Genomic DNA, 21,327 nt, shown 5'->3' on the forward strand with positions numbered 1-21,327 from the left:
GAAAAAGGGCGGAGCCACGCCCATTTTGAAATTTTCTTTTATTTTTGTATTTTGTGGAGTATTTTACTGGAGTTGAATGTTGACATAATTTACTTATATACTGTAAAGATATTAAATTTTTTGTTAAAATTTTACTTTAAAAAAATTTTTTTTTAAAAGTGGGCGTGGTCCTTCTCCGATTTTGCTATTTTTTATTAGGCGTACATATAGTAATAGGAGTAACGCCCTGCCAAATTTCATCATGATATCTTCAACGACTGACAAATTACAGCTTGCAAAAGTTTTAAATTACCTTCTTTTAAAAGTGGGCGGTGCCACGCCCATTGTCCAAAATTCAACTCATTTACCAAGTTTCGTCGCTTTATCTGTATTTGGTAATGAATTATCGCACTTTTTCGATTTTTCGAAATTTTCGATATCGAAAAAGTGGGCGTGGTTATAGTCCGATATCGTTCGTTTTAAATAGCGATCTGAGATGAGTGCTCAGGAACCTACATGCCAAATTTCATCAAGATACCTCAAAATTTACTCAAGTTATCGTGTTAACGGACGGACGGACATGGCTCAATCAACTTTTTTTTCGATCCTGATTATTTTGATATATGGAAGTCTATATCTATCTCGATTCCTTTATATATGTACAACCAACCGTTATCCAATCAAACTTAATATACTCTGTGAGCTCTGCTCAACTGAGTATAAAAATCTGAACGGGTTACTCTTGCGAAGTAAGGAAAACGGGGAATAAATCAATCACCTTCAGCGAAACTTGTAGTAGAAAAGCACATTTAGTGGTATATTAGTAGTGATAATAAATTTGTAAATGACAACCGTTTTGGGGGAAATGATTCATTTTCTACTAAATGTTTCGTGAAATTATAAAGAGTTATGTTGGTTTGGTCATTCTTACAAAAAATTTTTAAAAAATGCTGTACGTTAGAATTTTATTCGAAAAGACACTATCTCAAAATTTGTTTCAAAATTCCCTATCTGAGCATAAACTCAATGCATTTTGACATAAGATGGAGTTAATGAAAAGCATCCTGAGATAAGGCGTTCTTCAATCTTATTCTAATAAAAGGCGTTTTTGTGACAAATCCTGAAATTGCAAAATATTTTGAGATAGGACAATATTGAAAAAGCAGCAGACATGGGGTCATACTCTACTCAGCAACCGCAATGAACTGACAAAACAATAAAATAAAATGGCTTATTATGTTAAAACTTTATATTCCGGCCTTGACTTTGACAAAAGAGTTAAGGCTTTGTGTGGGACTCCTACACAGGGAAAGTTCACCTTTTTATTCTGAAATTTCGTATAAGTATATACATGATATTCCAAATATAAACCGATTCCACAAATTCTTGAATGAAGATGAATGTTCCGAACATACGGAATGAATAAGTTAACATGCTCAATGAGTACGTTTCGTTATGCCTTCTGCATTATTTACTAATGGCATTTTTGCATAAATCGATTAACTAGTCGAGTTTTTGTCGTTGAACGATGAATTTTGAATGGGTTTGGGTTTCGTATGTTCATAGGTTTACGAAAGTGCACGATTCCTTGGTGTCCGTAATTTTTATTAAATTTCCTATGTATGTTCACCCACACTAATAGATCATGGCATAGTTAATAAATGCCATATAAAATTTAAAAAAAAAGTTTAAGGAATTATCCAGTTCAGTACTTATCGGGTATTGCAAGCTTCCTATTTCTACTACTAATATTTTTCGAAAAAACGCAAAGAAACAACACAGTTAACGGATGTCAATTGGATTTGGGAGCAAAATGGCTGCAATTGTCAAAAAAACTGTCAGCAGTGCAAACCTCTTGTGGTTGAAACATGCTCAACCCCTATAAACTTATAGCATTTTTGTTTTTTTGCCCTGAAGATAGGCGCAGATACAAATTCACACTTTAGGTTAGGTTAGGTGGTAGCTGCCCTGATAAGGATAGCTCACTTGGACAACACGAAGGTCCGTTATGATACCACATACACCAAAAATAACGGTGACTTAGATCTAGCTACTTAGAGAATCATTGGGTAGCAACGATAAAGCTCCGAATGATACCGATATCAGCTTTGGATAAATCCTCGGGAGATCCAAGTGAGTCGCGACCGAAATACTTTCACCTAGTTCTGGCACCACCGGCGGCCACCGTGGTGTGATGGTATCGTGCTCCGCCTACCACACCGTATGCCCTGGGTTCACATCCCGGGCAAACCAGCATCAAAATTTTAGAAATAAAGTTTTTCAATTAGAAGAAAATTTTTCTAAGCGGGGTCGCCCCTCGGCAGTGTTTGATAAGCGCTCCGGTTGTATTCTGCCATGAAAAGCTCTCATTTAAAACTCATCTGCCTTGCAGATGCCGTTCGGAGTCGGCATAAAACATGTAGGTCCCGTCCGGCCAATTTTTAAGGAAAATCAAGAGAGGCTCGGCCTTAGATCTCTTCGGAGGTTATCGCGCCTTACATTTATTTTTTTATTTAGTTCTGGCAAAAGCTGGACAATCAAGCATAAAGTGTTTTGGTGAACCCACCTCATCATCCTCCATAGAGCTGCAGCAGGAAAATCTAGTATATTAAGACGTACCGCATGGATACCCATGGGACAGTGCCCTGTCAAAACCCCAATGACCCTTGATAGGTAAGCCTTAGTGAACCCAATTATTTCAGCAGACCTCCTGCCATCCACTTTTGGCCAGAAAGATCTTGCTACCCTGCAAGACGTGGTGTCCCGCCAACGTTTGCTGAGCTGACTCGAGGTCTAGCTATGGAGGAGCAATCCACAGGTGGCCAGTGGAATCCCGAAATCCATACAGCCATCTTCATCCGGTTCAGTTATACCGATGCGGGCTAAGAGATCCGCTTGACAGTTACCAGGGATATCACTATGGCTCGGGACCCAGATAATCTTAATTAAATCGATTCAATCGCAAGCGAGGTCAGGCACTCCCAGACAACCCTTGATCGAACTGTAGTTGAGCTCAAGGCCTTTATAGCCGCTTGGCTATCAGAGTAGATGTTAAATTCCCTAACCTTAGTAGCACTGGATAGCATTCCATCCACCGCATCCTTAATCGCAGCAACTTCCGCTTGGAATACACTGCAGTGATCAGCCAACTTAAACTTGCGGCTTACATTTAGCTCTTGACAAAAGACCCCCACCAGCCTTTCAGTCCAGCTTCGACCCATCCGTGAACAAGTTAACCGGTCCCATTCCCCAGATAATTCCTCTTCCCCACTCCTCTCTCGGTGGAATGACTGGGGTGAAGGTTGCATAGGGAGCAGTTATCGGCATACAATAGTCAATTCTGTCCGGGATAAAGTCTAAACTGGTAAGAAGGCTAGTGTTTCTGAAGTCAGAAAGCCCATATCACAAGCCCATAGCCCCTCTGCATCAGTACAAGGCCACGGCGCCCTTCCTTGCCCGATCTTCCACATTGGGTCCCAGGACAGTTTCTTGTCCAAAAAAATCCCCAAATATTTAACCCTATAAGAAAGTACCAATGGTACCCCTCCAATCGAGGGAGTTCTGAAATCGGGCATCTTATATCTCCTTGTAAAAATAACCAATTCCGTTTTTCCCGAGTTGACCGCCAATCCACATGATTCAGCCCACCTAGCCACAGTATCCAGGTAGCCCTGCAGAACATCGCGCAGGGTGCCCGGAAATTTGCCTCTGATTAGGATAGCGAGGTCATCTGCATGGGCAACTACCCGACAACCATTGGCTTCCAGCTCCTCAAGAAGCTCGTTGACTACCACAACCCAGAGCAGAGGAGATAGGACACCCCCCCACTGTGGCGTGCCCGCTGCACACCTTCTTCTTAATTATGGCCCCTCCCCACTCCGCTGCGACAATTCTACCGCATAGAAGTTTGCTAATAAATTCAACCAGAGCCGCCTCGACTCCTAAACCCACCAGAGCTCTTTCGATTGCTCCCAATAAGACATTGTTAAAAGCCCCCTCGATGTCTAGAAAGGCACCCAGAGCATACCCGTTGTGTTCTAGGGACCCCTCTATTTGCTTTACAATCGAATGGAGAGCCGTTTGCGTCGATCTGCCCTTGCAGTACGCATGCTGTGAAGCCAACTAACCCCCGAGGTATTCTTTCCCGTAGGTACAGGTCAATCAACCGCTCAAACGTCTTAAGAAGAAACGGCGAGTGACTGATTGGCCTGAAATCCTTAGGTGATACATGAGAGCTTCTGCCGGCCTTCGGAATGAAAATAACCCTAAACGTGTACCAAGTTTTCGGGATATAGTTAAGCCTGAGGCAGTTAGTGTAGATGGTGGCCAACCAGCGGCAGGAAATCCCCAAAGACTTTTGAAGTTGCGCAGGAATGATTCCATCTGGCCCCGGAGACCTATAGCGATTGAACGATCGTCCAAAATCAATCGAACAATCAAGTCCAAAACAGAGTCAAAATCAAAATCCCTAACAATCCAGTTCGTCACCGTTGTGTACCGAACTTCACCCTTAACAGGGTCCTCCCTCCCCTGAGCTCGGCATAATGACTCAGGGGTGCGAGTTTTATCGATCCTCTCTAGATCCGTCATTATCAGTAGAAGCAGGGGCACCTCGTGCAGGACGTGATAACTAATCACGTGTGACAATTCATCACTATAGTCGGTCTAAGACTGATACCAGTCCGTGATCCAGAGCCTGTAACCACGTATGATATCCAAGCCAAGTATCTTAACCCAAAAAAAAAAATCACACTTTGAATATAAAAAAAAATTTCACAGCGCTCCTATATGCCCTCACATATAAATTCTATTCGAAATGAAAGTATGATATCGAAATTGACACCAAAAAATGTTTAAAAAATATTTTAACACTGAGGAAAACTTTAATTCAAAATTTATTCATTAGGGGGACCATCAAAATTCTTTAAACATTTAAAATAAATGGTCAATGTGCTGTTTAAGATATCGGAAATACATATAGAAATTTCAAGTATTAATGATTAATTTTTGAGTTAATGAGTAAATTGGTTTCCCAAAAATATATTGGTATCAATATTCCTAAAAGTTAGTAAATGACGTTTACTACCTGAATGAATTAAGCGCGGACTGCCCTCATTGCTATTAAATGTATAAAAACATTTATTTCAAGCAATTTTTAATTTATAATCTAATGTATAAAGTTCTTCTGTCATGGTTTTATAGGCTGAACTCCTCCGAAACGGCTGAACCGATTCTCATGAAATTTTTTGAGCATATTGGGTAGGTCTGAGAATCGGCCAACGTCTACCTTTTTTTTCGCTACGTGTCTAGGGTCTTGAGATCAAAACGTGGACCCGGGTACCCCTAGAATGTGTTTATACAATATGGATATCAAATGAAAGCTGTTAATGAGTGCTATAGTACAGGATAATTTCCATACAACTGGGAGGCTAGGGGTCGAGATATAGCCCAAAACGTGGACCCGGGTACCCCCATATTGTTTATACAATATGGATATCAAATGAAATCTGTTGATGAGTGCTATAGTGCAGGATAATTTTCATACAACTGGGAGGCTAGGGTCTCGAGATATAGCCCAAAACGTGGACCCGGGTACCCCTAGAATGTGTTTATACAATACGGATATGAAATGAAAGCTGTTGATGAGTGCTATAATACAGAGTAAGTTTTATACCGCTGAGTGGCTAGGGTCTCGAAATATAGGCCAAAACAAGGACCCGGATACCGCTAGAATGTGTGTGTATTATGGATATCAAATGAAAGCTGTTGCTGAGAGCTCTGAAGTTCATTGTGATATTCGATTTAGTCGCATCAACCTAGCAAAACTGATAAATATGCATGCGAAGCCGAAATAAAGACATGAATTAATAATACCCACATACTTATTTGCATACGTCCTATTCGATTTGCCTGAAATTTCGTATATAAATTTGCCTATATTAGTATGTACGATGCTTTTTTCCGGAAAGTATAATAGAGACGGACTGGGACTGGGATTAGGACTAGGACTGGGGCTGAGACTGAGACTCGGAGTGGGACTGGGACTGAGACTGGGAATGGGAGTGGAACAAAATACATACCACCCTCTGGGACTGGCAATAAGAGATGAAGAAGAAGGAGATAAACTTGAGAGAAGAGAAAAGAGAGAAGGAGACTGAGAAAGAGATAGAATGAGACGAAGATGGAGACGTAGGGAGGAGTGAATAAAGGGATTAGGAAAAAGTGTAGAGGGGTAGGGCAGAGTTAGACGGAAAAAGCTTATTAAAATGTATGCAGATAGGCCAAATTTCGGGTCTGCTAGTTTATATATAAAAATTGGGAAAATTTTAACCAACGCACAGTGGCGCCTCTGCCGTTAAAGCATGGCAAAAATCAAAAAAATCATGAAAGCGTGCGCTAAATCTAACACATGTTTCTAATAGAGAATTTTCCAGGGATCAAGAATATACAACTGTTTTTTCACAAAAAATAGTTTACCAGGTAGAGCCGCTCAAAGTTGACCAATTTTCAACATTGGGAAAAATTTGAAATTTTTCTTCTTTTTCGTTGTATTTAAAATGGTTTTGTGAGTAAATAAGGCGGCCGGTTATCGTTTTGTTGTAAAGCAATTAAAGATAATTTAATTTAGGATTGAAGCAAAAAACAAATTGTTTTTTTTTTTTGGTAAAAGTTGGCGGATATACCTGTTTTTCGAAATGCTTATTTTTAGGCCCTTTTTAAAACTTTGATGGAAAAAAAAAATGTTAAAATATGTGCTCCGGAAAATTAACAGTAGTTATTTGTGAAATATTCAGTTATCTAAATTCAAAAAGTCTACCTGCGTCCAGCTGCAGCTTCACTTTTTACATCAAATAAAGTTAAACAACCTTCGGCATAAATACGCGCCTGAGAAGGTATATATAATTCAGTACGGCCGTACGGTCATTTTTGTTATTGGAACTTGTTAACAACATACATTTTTTAGTTACGAATTGTATACCTGGAATTCATTTTAATAATTTGAGTAGGTATATAAAGCTATCCATCATACAATGCACATTATCATTCGTTTTTGGAGATTAAGGAACTAAGTATTCTGTTTACTTAAATAAAGTGAATAGTGTTTTTAAATATAGTTCACAGTTTAATATTTAGTCAGATACACTCGAAGCCAATTCTAATATGTACCTAGAAAACTCGAAACTATTTGCTGTATTTAAATCTACAAAGTCAAGACGGGACTTCGTTGAGGCTATTATGAGAGAATTAGCGAGTGAAACAAACATTAAAGAAAAGGAAAGCCTGGAAGAAAAAATTGGTTTACAATACATTATGATAGAAAGAAAATGGAAGGACGTCTATCGTAACAATTCAAAATTTCTAAGTAATCATGAAAAGTAGCTAGCTGACAAAACTTTTTTGGACGAAGAAACGCCTAGCACGTCAACCAATCCAACTAGAGGGAGACCAAAAAAACCCATAGAAGAGTGTTCTACCTACACAAGGAAAAGGTAGCTGTCTGATACCACAAAAGCTACGGCCGCGACTCATCTTTCAGAAGCACTAGCTATTAAATATAAAAAAGACGAAGAAAACGTGAAATTTCATATAACAGAAGCAGTTGCGGTAGCAAGTCCAGTGCGACTGATGAAGATCAAAAACAGCATTCCCACACCACCAAATGCGCTACCTAGGAAATACACTCCCGAATAAGCTTTGGCGCTGTTTATAGATCTCAGTTTAACGAAGAAAAAATATATTATATTGCGTAAGCCCTTATTGCAACGTAATGCCGATATTTTACCTGGGCCCGAATCGTAACATACGATCACGGGTCGGCAACTATACGAAAGCAAATTACGTGATACGTCAAACACTTAAACGAAATGGGATTATAACATACGATAGCAAATGGAACGTAATTTATTTTCAGTTCACAATAAATTCTACGATCCACATTAGGTTGGATTGTATTTTTAGCTCACAATAGATTTTGAACTGTCAAATTGGTTGCCAAAATATAAAAAAAAAGTAAATGACTGCGATGGATCAAATTTTATTGTTTTGTTTGAGCTCCAGTAATAGCAAAGGCGATGAAAACATATTCTAAAGGCGGTTAACAGAGTGCAGTAATCCTTTGGACTTATCGAACAAAGCGCAAGCATATAATTTATGTATTATACCTTTGTAGAAAAAAATTATTGCAGTTTCTTAAAGATATCGCGCTTATCTTAAGAAGCTTTTAGTTACTTTCTGGAGAAGTTAAATTTGAAGCAAGCCGATACCAAAGCGGGTGTCTTGCCATGATTCCGGCAATATCTCCTCTTGGCTTGGATTAGGCTTGTTTGATTTCGACCTTTCTTTATAATAACAGTTTTAAATTTGTTATTATATTTTATTTATTCATCATTTTTAACAATTTTCTTACATTTTAAATGAAATTTGTGTGTATACGATCGCCAGTTTGTGTTCGAAGGAAAGTGGAACGTAACGTGTACGTTCAGTCACTCGCCACGTATGTTGCGATCCAAAATTACGATCGAAGTAGTACGTTCACGTATGTTGTAATCCGAAAATCGTATTTTTACGTGACGAGTTATACGATCACGGATGTTACGATTTGGCCCCTGGATACAAAAAAATTACTCAAGCCAAGAAAAAAGCAGTTTCTCTAAGTCCCAAAATAACCGAAGTATCAGCTGAAATTGAGCTACAAAACCAAATGGATCATACGTCTACATGACTCCTTCAAAGTTTTACTGAAGAAAAGTTGAAATCACTGACAAAGGAGCTGGCATTGATAACTAAGTGGGGCTGTGATGGATCATCAGGACATAGCGCATATAAACAAAGAATAAATGTAGACGATGAAACAATTACAGATAGTAATATGTTTATGGCTTCTATTGTTCCATTACGACTAAAAGGTGAAGCTTCAGAATATTGGAAAAATCCACGTCCGTCATCAACTATATTGTGCCGCCCGATATTATTTAAATACGAGAAGGAGTCTTCGGAACTCATAAAAGCTACAGTGAGTGGTATAAAAAATCATATTGCCAAATTAGAACCAACAATAATTGAAATTGAAGAGGAGAATGTCATTACAATAAAGCATGATTTTCTTCTAACAATGGTCTATGGAAAAGTTTTGAACTTAATAACAAATACGACATCTACAATGAAATGTCCAATTTGTAAGAGGAGCCAAAAGGACTTTGAAAATCTTGATGATTCAATAACTGACGAAATAACTTATGAGTATGGAATATCTCCTTTGCATGCTAGGATAAGATGTGTGGAATTTGTTTTGAAGCTGGCTTATACACTACCACAACAAGGAGAAGTTTTCGACGACAATACAACATGTAAGGAGAAACAAAACAGGAGAAAAAAAATAATTCAGGATGCATTCTATAAATAGATTGACTTTAGAGTTGACTGTCCAAAGTATGGATACGGAAATACAAATGATGGTAACTCCTCAAGAAGATTTTTTGAAAACGATGAAGTGACTACCCGCAAAGCAGGAGTTGATAGAGAAATAGGAATAATTTTAAATATTTAAACTGCCATGAATCAGTTAATGGACCCAACTGTGGAGAATATGCATCTAAAACTACAGAGTTGCTGCATCAAAAATATCCTGAGAAGAAACTTACACCAACGGTACATAAAACTTTAGCACATGGAAAAGATTTAATAGAGTACCAGTGCTTACCATTAGGAGAATAGTCTGAAGAAGCTCAAGAATCTAAGAACAAGGACTACAAAAGATATAGATGTATGAACACCTGCAACGTATCAGGAGTTAGACAAAACGAAGACCTTTTCAACATGTTAACTATCTCTTCTGATACAGTCATATCATCTATGAGGTATGTAGGAACATAAAAAGATCTTACAGATGCGTATAGGTCAGAAATGGTTGCTTTGTTAGATATATGTTCCAGTGACGATAACTATGTTAAGATAAAATAAGTTTCTCACTTTTTATCACAACAATGAAAAAGATATTTACTAATCAATTTTGTTACTTTATTGAAAAATAAGATATCTATGTACAAGTAAATTTTTTATTTCAAATAAAAGAATTAATTAATTTAGTAATTTATAAATATATACTTTTCGTTATTGCATTTCTCTAAAGTTTATCAAATTTATTTTAAAGCTTAGGCATTTCGCCTTCAAACGAGTATTAAATTTTTATAGAAATCAATACGTCTATCGAGTTTGGTACAAATTGGTAAAGCGGTTACTAAGATCAAACTTTTTAGCATAAATAGGCAGTGCCACTTCCCTTTTCCAAAATTCGTTGGCTGTTTAATCTTTAGCTCAAATAATATTTCATTGAACCACTTTCAATAACTTTTAGTTATTAATAAAATACATAGTTGGCTTATAAATTAAAAAAAAAAACATGTAAAATTTAACGATGAATTTTGAAGCACCTTGTTATTGTGGCACCAAAAACGGACACTATCTTATCAAAATCATTAGTTTATTTTATTTAATGCTTAAATACGTCATTATAAAACAAATCTCATTTTATTTTTTTTATTTTTTACTAAAAACATTTTGTTTTTGCATTTTTCTAAAAATGTTCGACTTTGACGAAATTTTTTGAAGCACCCTGTATCTGTGACATTCTGAGCTTTCACACAGTAAAACTATAGCTTTCATTGGCATTTTAACTTTTAAAATATCTTCATTGGTTCAAAAGTTATGATTTTTGCAAAGAAAAAACTCAAAAGGCGTCACTGTGCAACGTGACATCAGGGGGTCAAGTCCCTAACTGTCAAAAACTGAAAAATGTACACTTATTGAAAACTCATTTGCACACACAATTTACACTTTAAATTTTCATGCGATTCTGTAAACTATTGTGCACATTGTTTTGCTGAATGACGCGCTGAATGCAAAAGTCTTATGTCAGTGAGAAAATATTCATCAAACGCCATGAAAACAAAAAAAGTCATTCTGCAACAGTGCGTATGAGTTTTGACTGTCACAATAGTGTACACTGGCTGCCAAGAAAACTCACGAAGTTTTTATCTGTGAGTTTTTTTGTTCACAGTTTTGCTTTACAGAATCAGAATTTAAAAATTTACACTATTTCTTGTGAACAGTTTAAAACTCACAGTTAGCGAATAGGGCCCCAGGAAGGACAAGGCGACAGCTGTTTCGATTATACCTTGCAAATCGATATTTTTGTTATGGACGGCAGTACAGTAAATATATATGATGATGATACGTAATCACTCATACGCCATGTTGTACTTTATTATATTCGGTTTATAATAAGTACATGTTTATAAACAGTTACAACGGTTTGTATTTGTCCATACTAAATTATATTCATGTTATATTATTTCATTCATTCCATATAAATTTTGATTTCATTCATATACATACATATTTAATCGGCTTTAGTTTCTAGGATATAGGAAAAAAAGACCAACACTTGATTACTTACTCAATTTATACTTAAATAATGATGAATAAGCTTTTGCTGGAAATCACACTGTGCTCCCATATACATATATGTAATATATACACAATTGGAAATATATATACTGAAGTTTGTTATATTTCTGTGTGAGTACAGCGTAATTTCTAGCAAAAAGCTTATCCATCATTGCAAAGCAATTAGCTGTACTCAATTACAGAAAGAAAATCAATTTTAAAAGCCGTTAATTCTACTTAATTAAGCTACAATTCACTGATAGTGTATTTGAGGGGGCTAGAATCAAAGACAGCAATCTCCACTATTTTCAATTTCGAGTAAAGCGCAAAAAAAAGTAAAAGCATTTATTTTCTCGAATATCATTAGAAATATTATTTCTAATACAGAAAAGGAAAATACTAAATCGGGTTAGGGGGTTAGAATATACCGGCGGTAGGTATGGACAAATAAAAAAATAGTATGAAGAATGCCGTATTTGATACCGAGACCGTGATATTTCCGGTTTCGATATTTAAACGGCTCAAATGGAAATGATATAAATGTAATATTCTACTGAATTCATAAAGACAATGTAATACAATATTTGTTATATAAAACATGTTGCAGAGTGTTACATTATACTAGTATCTTCCTGAGCTGGCAAAAATATTTCGTACGACAGAACAGCTGTATGAAACTTAGGTCTTCTCGCGATGTCCAAGTGTCTCCCAAGTGTTTTGTAAGAAATTTTTCATCATCGCTAAGTTTAAGCAAATTGACCTGTTGAAAACTGTTTTCGACGATTTCACGAGCAATCATGTGAAGAATGCGTCCCTTCTTTAAGAAACTTTAGAAGTTTTTTAGCTGATGAAGATGCGTCTAGTTTTGCAGCTCTTTAGCAAAACTGCTTTGTATTTTAAAAAGCAAAATGGCATCCTCCGGTAGTCTTAAGTGGCCTGAGATCATTTTTGAAAGTAACTCCAAATACATTACTGGCTGCGTTATAACTTCAACCTTTCCATTGGTACAGAATAACCTTTCAGCGGAAATAAAGGATAGCCTACTACTGAAAAACCCGCTGCGACGCTTTTTTCAAATGCCATTGTCATTCCTATCAGTACAGTGGTTTTGTTTTGCCTACTGCAACCATCCGCCCTTCCGCCATCAGCTGGACGGTGGTTATAGCTGGATGAAAATCGCTCTTATTGAGTTTGTCCAATACAGCGGAAGCAATTCGGATAATCCCTTTCTTTGTTATCGAGGCGGACTTTTATTTTGGCCTTAAAAAATAAAATTCCGGATTTAACTTTTATTTCCGGACTTTTATTTTTAAAAGTCCGAGTTTAACCAGTTCTATCGGACTCAAAAAATAAAAATACAGATTTTACTTTTATGGAAAAAGTTCGAAAAATTAAAAGGATGCATGATTCGATATGATATTGCTATAGGGATACCTGAGGACTCAAACATTTTCACCTAGGACAATTTTTTGGCCCGGACTTTTTCGACTCCGAAAAAAAATTATTATTATTTTCCGTCCCTGCTTTTCAGTTTTTCTTAATAAACAAAAATAGCAAACAACATATGTATTTCTTACCGATATAGACGAACTCAAAACCCTAGGAGTCATAGTCAACTCCAAGTATAGATGAAACTCACACGTTATTTTTCTTTCACACTCACTAGTACAGCTCCAAGTTCAACTGCAATATAAGCTCTCTCATATCAGTCGTAAAGGCACTTATTGAATCAAAAATAAATTACGACAAATTAATTTACGGATATGCGTCTGGAAAAAATATTAAAAAAACTTCAATCCACCATTAACTCTGCCGCACGCCTAACTTTGGGAGCCTTCCGAACCACGCGCATCCGTAACATAACGTACGAAGCTAATCTACATACAACTGAAAACAACCGAGACTTCATCACAACAAACCTCTTCAAGAACCTCTTAACTAGCCACAACACTCCTATCGACAACACTCTTATCCACAACATAATCGACAATTTTACAAAACATAGGCAAACCAAAAGCCAAGAACCCATTGTTTTTAAAACTAATGTAAACATACTCTTCCGACCCTCACTTACAGAAAATATCCCACCTTGGAAATTTCCCGCACCGACTATAGTAACTTCAATGCTTACTCACAACAAGGGAAGCTCCCCATCGTCAGTATATAAGCAACTATTCTCAGAAATATCAAACAAATATAACGATTACAAGTTTATTTTCACCGATGGATCGAAATCAAACCACTCTACCACATATAGTATCACAACAAATTCCGAAATTGTACGCATGTCCCTTCTACCAGAATACTCATCTACGTTTGCCGCTGAAATCATACCTTAGTTCACACTATTACAAAGACACACCAGGAAAACATGCCATATGCTCAGACTCGCCTTCCACATTAGATTCTGTAACAAACCCACTTAACAATGAATACTATGCTAATAACATAAGAATACTACTAACAGAATTTGGGCTAAAATGCATTTCGATCTGGATCCGCGGTCACGCTAATATTCTAGATAACGAACCAGCTGACTAAACTGCCAAGTCTAGTCACCTAGGTTCACTTACCGTTACACAAAATTACAATCTGAAGGACATAAAGAAGCATATCTCATCTTCTTACAGACTAGCCAATAATGACCTATTTTTACAAACATCCACCTGGTACCAATATATTAGTAGTAAAAAAACCAACGCGAACATATTTCTTCGTCACATAGACAACATACCCTGACTTGATATAGTAAAAGTCGAACGTCTTAGGTTAGGTTACACACATGTTACACACAGCTATCACATATAAAACTATTATCCAAAAGACTGTTACTATTGCAACTCCAGAGTACCTATCACTGTTCCACATCCCCTAACTGAATGCCCCCGCTTTCAAACCCAACAAGAAATCCCTGATCATGCTATCAATCACTAATGCAGAAAATACATATATCAAATATTATATCATTCTTAAAATCCACTTGTCTTTATTACGTTATTTATATAACAATTTCAATCAATACTACAAAATAAAAACACGATCTCAAAAAACATACATATATCAATATTTTGTAACGATTTCTGGGAATTTCTGATAATTATGCACCTTCTGCTAACGTTCGAATCGCTGCACGGTCCAATAAATAACTCAAATATTCATTATTGCAAAATGATCTTTATTTAGACTACTTTGGGAGTATTACAATTATACTTTACTAGTAGCGGGTTTAAATCAAATTAATTAGATATTTCTCAACTTGCGCTAATTTTATACTCTCTATTAGAGCTTGCGATTTCTTCTCGAACACAAGCGAGATTTTCAAAATCCGAGAAATCGAGAACTCGACTTCTCGCGAGATTCTTGTGTCTCGAAGTACTCGTAAATCTCGCGAGTTTCTCGACATTCTTACTTAATCGCTGTATAGCGAGTATTTATACACTTGGTTTTTTTTTACTTGTGACTTTGTTGATTATATTGCTTCAATGACATTTAACTCAAAACATAGTTATTATACATATAATTTTGTTCGCAATATTTTATTTTTCAACGGGACATCAAGAACACGACTTCTCGAGAGATTCTACAATCTCGAATTACTCGCAATACTCGCGATCTTCTCGGCTTTCAATTTAGTCGCTGTATTGGCAATATTCTATACATTTCGGGGTTTTTAGTTGTGGTTTTGCGAACATTTTGGCTTGTGCTCCAGAAGAAATCATATGCTATATATAAAACAGCCAATGAATGGACTAAGTTGAATGTCGAGAAGCTCGCGAGCCTTACGAGTAATTCGAGATTCGAGAATATTGTAATTCGACGTTCGAGAATCTCGCGAGTAGGCGAGACTCGCGAGAAATCTCTTCTCGAACATGTTGAAGATTCAATTATTATAAACCGGTGTCAGGCTCATGTCCTCTTAAATATTAAGTAAAAGTTTAACACACCATGAAAACATACAAACATAAATTTGTGTACATATTTATAAGTCTTTACTTTTCTTTATTATCTGCAGACGATGATTATGGCCAAAAAACGGTGTCAGTACTTGTTGATGGTATAGAGACAGACTTGGAAATTATTGATCATCCTGCATGTGAAATGTCGGTAAGTGCATGACTTTTACAACGAAATCGTGTCTGAGCAGCAAATTCCAGCATAGACTCTGGTTTTCATGTGTATACATATGTACTATGTATGAAAAATTTCAGCATACCAATCAACTTTTTTGGTTTTATCTCAATTAGAGAAGCATTTTCGAGCTTATCTTATTTTAAGCGATGCGATTAAATCTCATGATACCGTTTAGAGCGTTATCAAACTGAAGTATACATTTAAAAAAATGTTTCATTCCAATCCATGCACAATGCAGAAACTTAAGCTTTTTTTATACTCAGCTGAGCAGAGCTCACAGAGTATATTAATTTGGTTTGCATAACGGTATCCCGTAACGGCACAAACTAATCGAGATAGATATAGACTTCTATATATCAAAATGATCTGGGCGAAAAAGGAAATTCATTTAGCCATGTCCGTCCGTCCGTGCGTGCGTCCGTCCGTCCGTAAACACGATAATTTGAGTCAATTTTGAGGTATCTTAATGAAATTTGGCGTGCAAGTTCTTGGGCACTCATCTCAGATCGCTATTTGAAATTAACGAAATCGGAATATAACCACGCCCACTTTTTCGATATCGAAATTTCGAAAAACCGAAAAAGTGCGATAATTCATTATCAAAGACGGTTAAAGCGATGAAACTTGGTAGGTGGGTTGACCTTATGACGCAGAATAGAAAATCAGTAAAATTTTGGACAATGGGTGTGGCACCGCCTACTTTTAAAATAAGGTAATTTAAAAGATTTGCAAGCTGTAATTTGGCAGTCGTTGAAGATATCATAATGAAATTTGGCAGGAACGTTAATCCTATTACTATATATGTTCTAAATAAAAATTAGCAAAATCGGATGACGAACACGCCACGCCCACTTAAAAAAAAACATTTAAAAGTCAAATTACAAAAAAAATTTTATATCTTTACAGTATATAAGTAAATTATGTTAACATTCAACTCCAGTAATGATATGGTACAACAAAATACAAAAATAAAATTAAATTTCAAAATGGACGTGGCTCCGCCCTTTTTCATCTAATTTGTCTAGAATACTTTTAATGCCATAAGTCAAACAAAAATTTACCAATTCTTGTGAAATTTGGTAAGAGCATAGCTGACGATAACTGTTTTCTGTGAAAATGGGCGATATCTGTTGAAACCACAGTTTTTATACACAGTCGACCGTCTGTCCTTCCGCTCGGCCGTTAACACGATAACTTGAGCAACAATCGATATATCTTTACTAAACTTAGTTCACGTATTTATCTGAACTCACTTTATCTTGGTATTAAAAATGGGGCGAAATCCGACTATGACCACGCCCACTTTTTCGATATCGAAAATTTCGAAAAATTAAAAAAATGCCATAATTCTATACCAAATATGAAAAAGAGATAAAACATAGTGATTGGATTGGTTTTTTGACCGAAAATATTACTTTAGAAAAAACTTTGTAAAATGGGTGTGACACCTACCACATTAAGTAGAAGAAAATGAAAAAGTTCTGCAGGGCGAAATCAAAAGCCATTGGAATCATGGAAGGAATACTGTTCGTGGTATCACATATATAAATAAATTAGCGGTACCCGACAGATGATGTTCTGGGTCACCATGGTCCCTATTTTGGTCGATATCTCGAAAAAGCGTCCACCTGTAGAACTAAGGCCCACTCCGTTTTAAAACACTCTTTAATACCTTTCATTTGATACCCATATCATACAAAACATTCCAGGGCTACCCTAGGTTCATTTTCCTACATGGTGATTTTCCCTTATTTGAGAAAGGATGAAGGAAAATCGTTCCAAAAAACTTCACCCTTGGTCTACAATTTGGTCGATACTTCCCAAACGTATGTGATATGAAATTAAAAACCACTTATAAACCATCTACGAAACCCGACGACAACAACGCAGCTATAATTATACTCAGATGAGCAGAGCTCACAGAGTATATTATTTTTGTTCGCATAACGGTATTCCGTAACGCTATAAACTAATCGAGATAAATTTGGACCTCCATATATCAAAATTAAAAATACATTCTTAAGATACGGCTCATAATTTCCACCTTATAGAAGACATATCGTTAGCTTAATGTGAAAACGTGCTAAGTCACTTTTTTTGAAAAATTGTATTTTAATGCAGTTTTAAAACTGAATTCAAAATACATCGACCACAAAAAAAAAATATTTAAATTTTTCATTTTTACGTGCTGTGGGCAATGATGTGTAAATGTGCTAAGTCGTCAGCTGTTAAAAAAAATGTGCTAAGTCAACCTGTCAATAATATCAATCTGAATTACTGGTAATTTCTTTGTGCGCGCATTTTATTTATTTGTTTCATTCATTCAGTCTAAAAGTACGTGCTTTGTTGTTGTTGTTGTATTAACGATAAAGACACTCCCCGAAGGTTTTGGGTTGATGGTCCTTTGCCGTATATAGATCCGGTACGTTCCGGTAACAAAGCACTATTAAGGTACTAGTCCGACCATCTCGGGAACGATTTATATGACCACATTAAACCTTCTAGGCCATCCCCTAGTTCCATGAAGAACTTAGGGTCACCAGAGCCTCGGCTGTCAATGAAACAGAATTCACCTCTGTTAGGTGAGTTGACAATTGGGTTGGAGAAGCTATATATCGTGCTGGCAACCCCTTTATAGGGTTGCCTACACAACCCCTTGAAATTGGGTTCACCCAATTGAGACATACCTTTGGTGTTTGATAAATGCTTTGCGCTGACCATAATCAACTTCAGTTCTTACATGTCTATAACTAACATGCTTTGTTACAGATTAGTTAAAAATAGAAAACAATTCAAGCTTAAACTTATTTAAGCTGTTGTTTAAATTAATAACACTACTGAATCGATTTGCTATATGTATAGTCCTAGTTATAGGTTCATTCATAGCATAATTCATTTTATGAGTTATTTCGATAAATAATCTTTATGCCGAAGATCACGCAGTGGAATATTTGGAATGAACAAAGTAGATAAATCAGAGCAATTCGTGCTAAAGTTTATTACATTATAAGCAAGCATGAGTGAGATAAAAGTTCTTCTGTCATGCAAAGCCTGAAGACCAAGCAATTTGCGACTGCTGGTATATGATGGGAGGCCGTCTGGCCAGTGAAGCATACGTAAAGCAATTTTTGTAAAAAATATTTGAACTCTCTCAATTCTATAGGACTTATATTCATAAAAAGGATTCCATATTATTGAGCAATATTCAAAACGACTTCTGAACAAGGATATATAAAGTGCCTTCAACGTCTTAGGGTCCTTAAGGTCACTGGTGTTACGTCTACTGAACCCAGTGATTGCAACAAATTTTGAAACAACGAAATCAATGTGACTAGAAAAAGAGAGTTTGGAGTCAAAAATTACACCCAAGTCTTTACTCTCTTGACAACGATTAAGAGATTTAGCATTTAGTTTGTAGATAAAGTATGTAAAGTTGTCTTTATGGAATAAGACACAACACAACATTTGTTTGAATTTAAAAATAAGTTATTGTCTGCGCACCATCCGGCAAAAGAGTCCAGATCAGAACCGTTAGTAATAAAATAAATAAATAAATGTAAGGCGCGATAACCTACAAAGAGATTTTAGGCCGAGCTTCTCTTCCAATTTACGTCGTTCTCCTTTTTTTTAAATTTTTTATACAAATTGGCGGGACGGGACCTACATGTTTTATGCCAACTCCGAACGGCATCTGCGAGGCAGATGAGCTTTCACTAAGATCTTTTCATGGCAGAAATAAACCCAGAGTGCTTGCCAAACACTGCCGAGGGGCGACCTTATTTCTAAATTTTGATGTTGCTTTGCCCGGGGTGTGAACCCAGGGCATTCGGTGTGGTAGGCGGAGCACGCTACCATCACACCACGGTGGCCGCCAATTGTTAGAAATAGTTTGGCAAATAAATAGTATTTTTTGTCAAATATATAGTTTTATTGTCATATATCAATCATTAAAGGAGAGGAGTGATGGGGAAACGTATTGAGTAAAAAGTGTTAAGTCAGGAGAAAAAAATTTGGTTTGAGTGAGGAAATTGTGCTAAGTCATAAAATAGCTGCTGGGTTAGCATACATGATTTTTATTTATCTTTTTCAAAGTTTCTACACTCAAAAGCATTGCAATTAAGGTATCCTCATTCACAGTTTTGAAAAAAAGGTTATTTCAAAAATTATTCAGTTTTTTTCGTCTCTTGTAAAATTCGTAAAAAGTGATTTAGCACATTTTCACATTAAGCTAACGATATACGAGTCTTTTATGATTATAGGTTTAGATTTTCTCGAAGCACATATGTCTCACATATTTCGGACTCTTATCGGAATCATAATTAAGAGCTCTTCGAAAATATTTCAATGATGATTAAAAAAAAAAATTATAAAGAAGTACGTTCAAATTTAACCAAATTTTCATATTAAAAAACAAAAAATTTTCAAATAAACCGAATTGATAGCTGAAGAAATTGCAAGAAAGGCAAGTTGCTCCACTTTTCAGTATTACCATTTGTATGTATGCATGAAAAAGACAATTTTGTCTCCAAAATTATCAGCTGAGTATGTAATGTTCGGTTACATCCGAACTTTGCCTTCCTTACTTCTTTCAACCTCTTTTTATTTGTTTTTTTTTTTTGGTTGTAGATTCAGCGACTGCTAGTTTTTTTGGCATTGAGCTGATTAGGTCAAGTTCTCACTTGAATGAAATTCTACTTAGCGCTAACGTCAAGGACGTTGACGTTGCTGACTTTGAGTTGGTGATGAAATGTTTAAATGCAAATGTACAACATGATGTTAACATACTAAGCATACATATAACCTATGTAAGTACGTTTAACAGCAACTGATATCTATGACAAGCACATTGGAAAAACAAAAACCTAAACAATCAGTTTGTTCTAGTATATATGTACTTTACTCCCTGAAACATTTACGCATCAAGTATAAGTAAAGACATTCACTAAATAGGTCATATCAGGAAGCATGGAAGAAAAAAATTTAAGAAAAAAAACTTTTTTAAAAATAAGCTTTTATTATTGGTTAATAAAATTAACTAAAAAGTAAAAAATAAATTGACTGTAAAGAAATATAACACTTTATAAGTTCATTGTAACCTTTAACGATAATTAGGCTTTTTCGTCTGCCACAAAAAAATTTCATATTGTAAATAATTATATATTTTTAACATTAAAACTTTACACCTAAATTATTAAACTTTACAGTTTATATCACAGTCCTAATTGTTCTAATAAAAAGCGTGTTAAATTTTGATGGTATAATTAAAAACATTTAGGACCTCCTTTTCTTGCTATCACAATGTAACACGCTTTTATTAGAACAATTAGGACTGTGATATAAATATAAAAATAAAATAAATAAATGTAAGGCGCGATAACCTCCGAAGAGATCTAAGGCCGAGCTTCTCTTCCAATTTGCGTCGTGCTCCTCTTGATTTTCTCTACAAATTGTCCGTACTGGACCTACATGTTTTATGCCGACTCCGAACGGCATCTGCAAAGCAGACGAGTTTTCACTGAGAGCTTTTCATGGCAGAAATACACCCGGAGCGCTTGCCAAACACTGCCGAGGGGCGACCCCGCTTAGAAAAATTTTCTTCTAATTGAAAAACCTTATTTCTAAAATTTTGATGTTGTTTTGCCCGGGGTGTGAACCCAGGGCATACGGTGTGGTAGACGGAGCACGCTACCATCACACCACGGTGGCCGGTGATATAAATATAATTATTTATAATATGGAATTTTTTTGTCGCAGACGAAAAAGCCTAATTAT

At 36.1% G+C, this 21,327-nt stretch overlaps 1 protein-coding gene and 1 long non-coding RNA gene across 7 annotated transcripts in view; one reads left to right on the forward strand and one right to left on the reverse strand.

Annotated features, from left to right (window-relative positions):
- Nucleotides 1–21,327, forward strand: part of LOC137250822 (uncharacterized) — a 345,007-nt gene that overhangs the window by 311,999 nt on the left and 11,681 nt on the right. For all 6 annotated transcript variants that reach the window (XM_067784380.1, XM_067784381.1, XM_067784383.1 and 3 more), the window contains one exon: nucleotides 15,437–15,528. In XM_067784380.1, coding sequence (XP_067640481.1) covers nucleotides 15,437–15,528 — 92 coding nt within the window. The remainder of the gene's footprint in view (nucleotides 1–15,436; nucleotides 15,529–21,327) is intronic.
- The window catches only part of LOC137250823 (uncharacterized), a 226,465-nt gene that overhangs the window by 157,416 nt on the left and 47,722 nt on the right, over nucleotides 1–21,327 (reverse strand). The window lies entirely within an intron of this gene.

The sequence above is a fragment of the Eurosta solidaginis genome, chromosome 4 (genome assembly GCF_040869045.1).
Source record: "Eurosta solidaginis isolate ZX-2024a chromosome 4, ASM4086904v1, whole genome shotgun sequence".
Lineage (NCBI taxonomy): Eukaryota > Metazoa > Arthropoda > Insecta > Diptera > Tephritidae > Eurosta > Eurosta solidaginis.